We start from the raw sequence: 4,204 nt of genomic DNA on the forward strand, positions 1-4,204 counted from the left end.
GCTCTCTGGGTGCAGCGGTGGCACCCACATGTTCATGTTAACCCATGGCTCTCTGGGTGCAGCGGTGGCACCCACACCTTTATGTTAACCTACGGCTCTCTGGGTGCAATGGGGACACCCCCATCTTTATGTAAACCAACAGCTCTTGAGTTGGACTTAAGACCTACTCAACAAAAGGGAATCCATATCTGGTACTGGAAACCTAGTCAACTACCCAGGGCTAGTGAAGTCACAGACCTTGGAGGCGAACCTCCAGCTACCACTTAACTAAAGAGCACAATCCCTAACTACATTGTAAATATTTGCCCTTGTGCCCACATAAGTGTAGTACTCACCCCTCATGGCAAAATCTTCTCTCTGTAATAGATGAAGACCATTACAGAGGATCACAACCAATCAAAATGCGGAGTTGGGGAGCCCACTCCCACTGGAACATCTACAAAAGAACACTAGAGCCTAAAGTAATGATCTGTCCTGTCCCTTTAAGAGACAAGCCCTGCCCTAATGTGGGAGGTTCTTCTGTCTATGTGTTGCTTCTATTAGTTAATGAATAAAGAACTGCTTTGAGCCAATGGCAGGGAAGAACAGAACTAGGCAGGGAAAGCTAGGCTGTATGCTGGGAGGAAGAGGGGTGGAGTCAAGGAGATGCTATGGAACCTCTGCCAGAGTCAGACGTGCTGGAACTTTGCTGGTAAGCCATGACCTCATGGTGATACACAGATTAATAGAAATAGGTTAAATTAAGATGTAAGAGTTAGCCAATAAGAAGCTAGAGCTAATGGACCCAGCAGTGATTGAATTAATACAGTTTCTGTGTGATTATTTTGGGTGTAAGCTAGCGGGGTGGCTGGGAAGAACAAGCAGCTCACCTTCCCTCCTACACCGCCCATTCCCTTCCCCATCCACTGAGGCAGGCAGATCTTCCTTCCTGCTTGCAGCCTGCATCTCTTCCTTTTCTGTCTCTCCCCCAAAGAGGCAGCTTCTGCCTTGCTCCATTCTCCCCACTTCTCCCCTTCCCCCGTCTCTCTCTCTCTCTCTGCCTCTCTGCTCTTCTCCCCTTCTTCCCCTTCCCTTCCACAACCCACTAAATAAATATCCAACCTCACTCTGCATGGCCTGCCTATCCCAGTCTCTGTCTCTTGCCTGCTGCATGGCTTGCTGCCAGGGACCAGCCACCTTCAGAGACCTGGGGAGTGGTCTCGTGGTGCGCCTATCTGTCTGTCTCTCCTCATGACCTGCTGTAGCCACTTGGGGAACTGCACCATCCCTGCCTAGGACTGGCTGCTCTCAGACCTGCTGCCCACTGCCACCACTTGGGGACCTGCAGCGTCTCTGCCGTATTTTATTTAATTCATTACACCTAAGGCTCAGGCAACTGTGGAAGAAGGGGGCAGGAATCAGTTGAGCACCGGCACTCAAGATGCACAGGAAAGCCAGCAGCCTAGCCCAAGTCCACCTGGAGAGTTTGCACTGAAGCCCCGCCCTAACCCCACCTCTGGGAGCCTCTTACCCGAGCATTGGCGACCCGATAGTGGCAGCCCAAGGCCAGCTCTAGTCCTCCTCCAAGAGCCACACCTTCGATAGCAGCCACCACTGGCTTCGTGTATCTCTGTATTTCGTCCACCACCTCTCCCAGTCTGAGGCTAGAGGAGGCTCCGGGGGGATTGCTGAAGCTGTGGATATCAGCACCTAAAGACACATGGACAAAGGGAGGTGGTTCAGAGGGACTGGACCTTTGTCACTAACACCAGGGCCACAGCCAGTCTTAGAAGGCCCAGATGCCTTGGGGCTGAGAGGCGCTTTATCTTCAGACCGTAGATAGAAGGAAATGAGAGAAACCAAATCTTTATCAGGAACCATATAGTCTCCTAAATTCTGTGTTCCCATTTGGTAGCGAGCATCTCCAACTTCGGGGAAATTTAGGAGCTCAGAAAAGAGCTAGATTCTTTACTAAGTCTATCATTCTGAGAGTCAGTGCTTCGGACCAACCAGTTTTTAAGAATGTCACCCTTTCTTCACTAAGAACAAAAGCCTTGCAGTGTAAAACGCCATAGTTAAATGGAGACTTCTTACGAGTTACATCAGTAACCAACTTAGTGTGTATACATTTCCTGAAAGCATTTTTAAATGACTTGTTTATTTTTATTTTATGGATATGGAGATATTGCCTGAGTGTGTACCATGTGTCTGCAGTGCCTGTGGAGGCCAGAAGAGGGCGTTAGATTCACAGGAACTGGACGGAGTTACACAGGGCTGTGAGTGGCCATCCTACCCCAAAGTGAGCAGGAATCAAACCCAGGTCCTCTGGAAGAGCAGTCAGTGTTCTTAGTCACTGAGCCAACTCTCCAGCCCCTGATAGATTTCTTATGAGTAATAAAATTAACATAGCTTGTCTTTCTGGATTATAAAAATGAGACAGGAATTATGAAAATTTAAAACACGTACAAAAACAAAGCAACGAAGGACTGCCTAAATATCATCTCCCAGAGATACAGCTTGAGGCTGCTGAATTCTTCGTCCTCCCAAGTGTATGTAAAGGATTTATGGCCTCACTATGACATTTATCCTTTCGGTCTCAGTGGCTATCTTCAGTGACTTGAAAGTCTTAAGAGATCTCAGTATGTCTTTCTAACACGGAGAGTGCACTGTAAAACCTTGTTTTTTGACTTCACTTGACAGTGCAGGCAATTCCTAGTGTTTCCACAGGGCATCGTCTATTCTTCGACATCAGTAGGCTTGGGATAAACTTCATAAGCAATGGTTTCAGGACTGAGGGTACAGCTCAGTTGCAGGGGACCGGCAGTGCATGCACAAGTCCTGTGTTTAGTCCACAGGACTGCAAAACATTTTCAATTAAAAATAATAATTTTTGGGTAAACTGTATCACGTACTTCTTCCTTTTGTTAAGTTGGGAGCATAGCCCCCAGGCCTAGGAGTTGTGTTGGTCTGGACTCCAAATCCCAGCATGCCAGGTCCTGACTCCTGGGGGGGAGGGGGGGGGCAGGACCACTCCCACAGGGTCTTTAAGTGAGCTCCCCCACCCCTTCGCATTCACAGCCTCTCTGCCGCCCCCCCCCCTGTGTTTCCCCTCGGGGCCACCTGTTAGGAAAAATTCCAAACACCTTTCCCCTCTTTTCTACCTGCTCCTTATCCACGCCGTGTGAAGACGCCGGGCCTGAGGCGCATGGCCCACCTGCTACCTCCTTTAACCAACTCACCTGCACAGTCTAATCCTCTGCATCACCAGTGGGAAATCTACAGTTTCGAAATATTAACTGACTGTGCAAGACACAACAATTAAATTAAATTAAGTTACTCATGAAAGAGAGATCCCACCCCAGGCAGGCAGGCCACAAAGCCTGCACCTCCTGAAGTCTCTTCATCCCACAGTGCAGTCACAGAACGTCACAGAGACCAAAAGTGATTTCACTTCTCGGAGAAAAAAAATTAAATTTTGGATACTGGCTTAATGTCTAGAAGTTTTGTTAGATTCCTTTCTTAATTCCAATGAATTTCTGATGAATAAATTTGCTATTCCTGCAAACATTACTGTATCTTTGGGTAATTTTTTGTTTTGTTTTGTTTTAACCTTCCTTCATAGCCCTTACACCATGGGTTTACTTTTCTAGTTTTGTAGGCTGGCAAGGGTCTCAGTCTAAATGGGTGGGGCTCAGTCTTCCCTTTCTCCACTAAGGAAAGCTTTCTGCTCAGCACCTACCTGTTGGCTGTAGGCCTCGTAAACATGGCTATCTTCTAGCTCACTAAGAATTTTTATCTTTACGTTAATTGCTATTGAATATAATTTCCCCTGCATCTCTTGAAATAATCATATCATTATCCGTTTTAATCTTCTGCTGGAAATAAGTAACACTGAGAGTCATACTTCTAAGACAAGAGTGGTTGTTACACCTTTTATATAACAGGAGGGCCTGTTTAGAAAAATCAAGATTAGGGTTGGTCTATCCTTTTGATTGTTCACAGTGCCCTGGTCCTGTACTGGCTCACACTGCCCTGGTCAGGTGCTGGTTTTAAACGCAGGCTAGCATCAACACAAACTGAGACAGATACTTTGCAGCCACACCCACAAAGTACCTGTGACTCTCATCTGACTTAGAAGCAGAGCTTCTACAGATCGGTTCAAGTTCAGAGGAGGTGATACGGGGGCTGGAGAGATGAGAGGACCCTGATGCAGTCAAGGGCATCA

General features: G+C 47.3%; 1 protein-coding gene across 1 annotated transcript in view; it reads right to left on the bottom strand.

Moving 5' to 3' along the window:
* Positions 1-4,204, bottom strand: part of Ehhadh (enoyl-CoA hydratase and 3-hydroxyacyl CoA dehydrogenase) — a 36,055-nt gene that overhangs the window by 14,704 nt on the left and 17,147 nt on the right. Inside the window, exon 3 of the mRNA XM_005368977.1 lies at positions 1,511-1,689. Coding sequence (XP_005369034.1) covers positions 1,511-1,689 — 179 coding nt within the window. The remainder of the gene's footprint in view (positions 1-1,510; positions 1,690-4,204) is intronic.

The sequence above is a fragment of the Microtus ochrogaster genome, unplaced genomic scaffold (assembly GCF_000317375.1).
Source record: "Microtus ochrogaster isolate Prairie Vole_2 unplaced genomic scaffold, MicOch1.0 UNK43, whole genome shotgun sequence".
Taxonomy (NCBI): Eukaryota; Metazoa; Chordata; class Mammalia; order Rodentia; family Cricetidae; genus Microtus; species Microtus ochrogaster.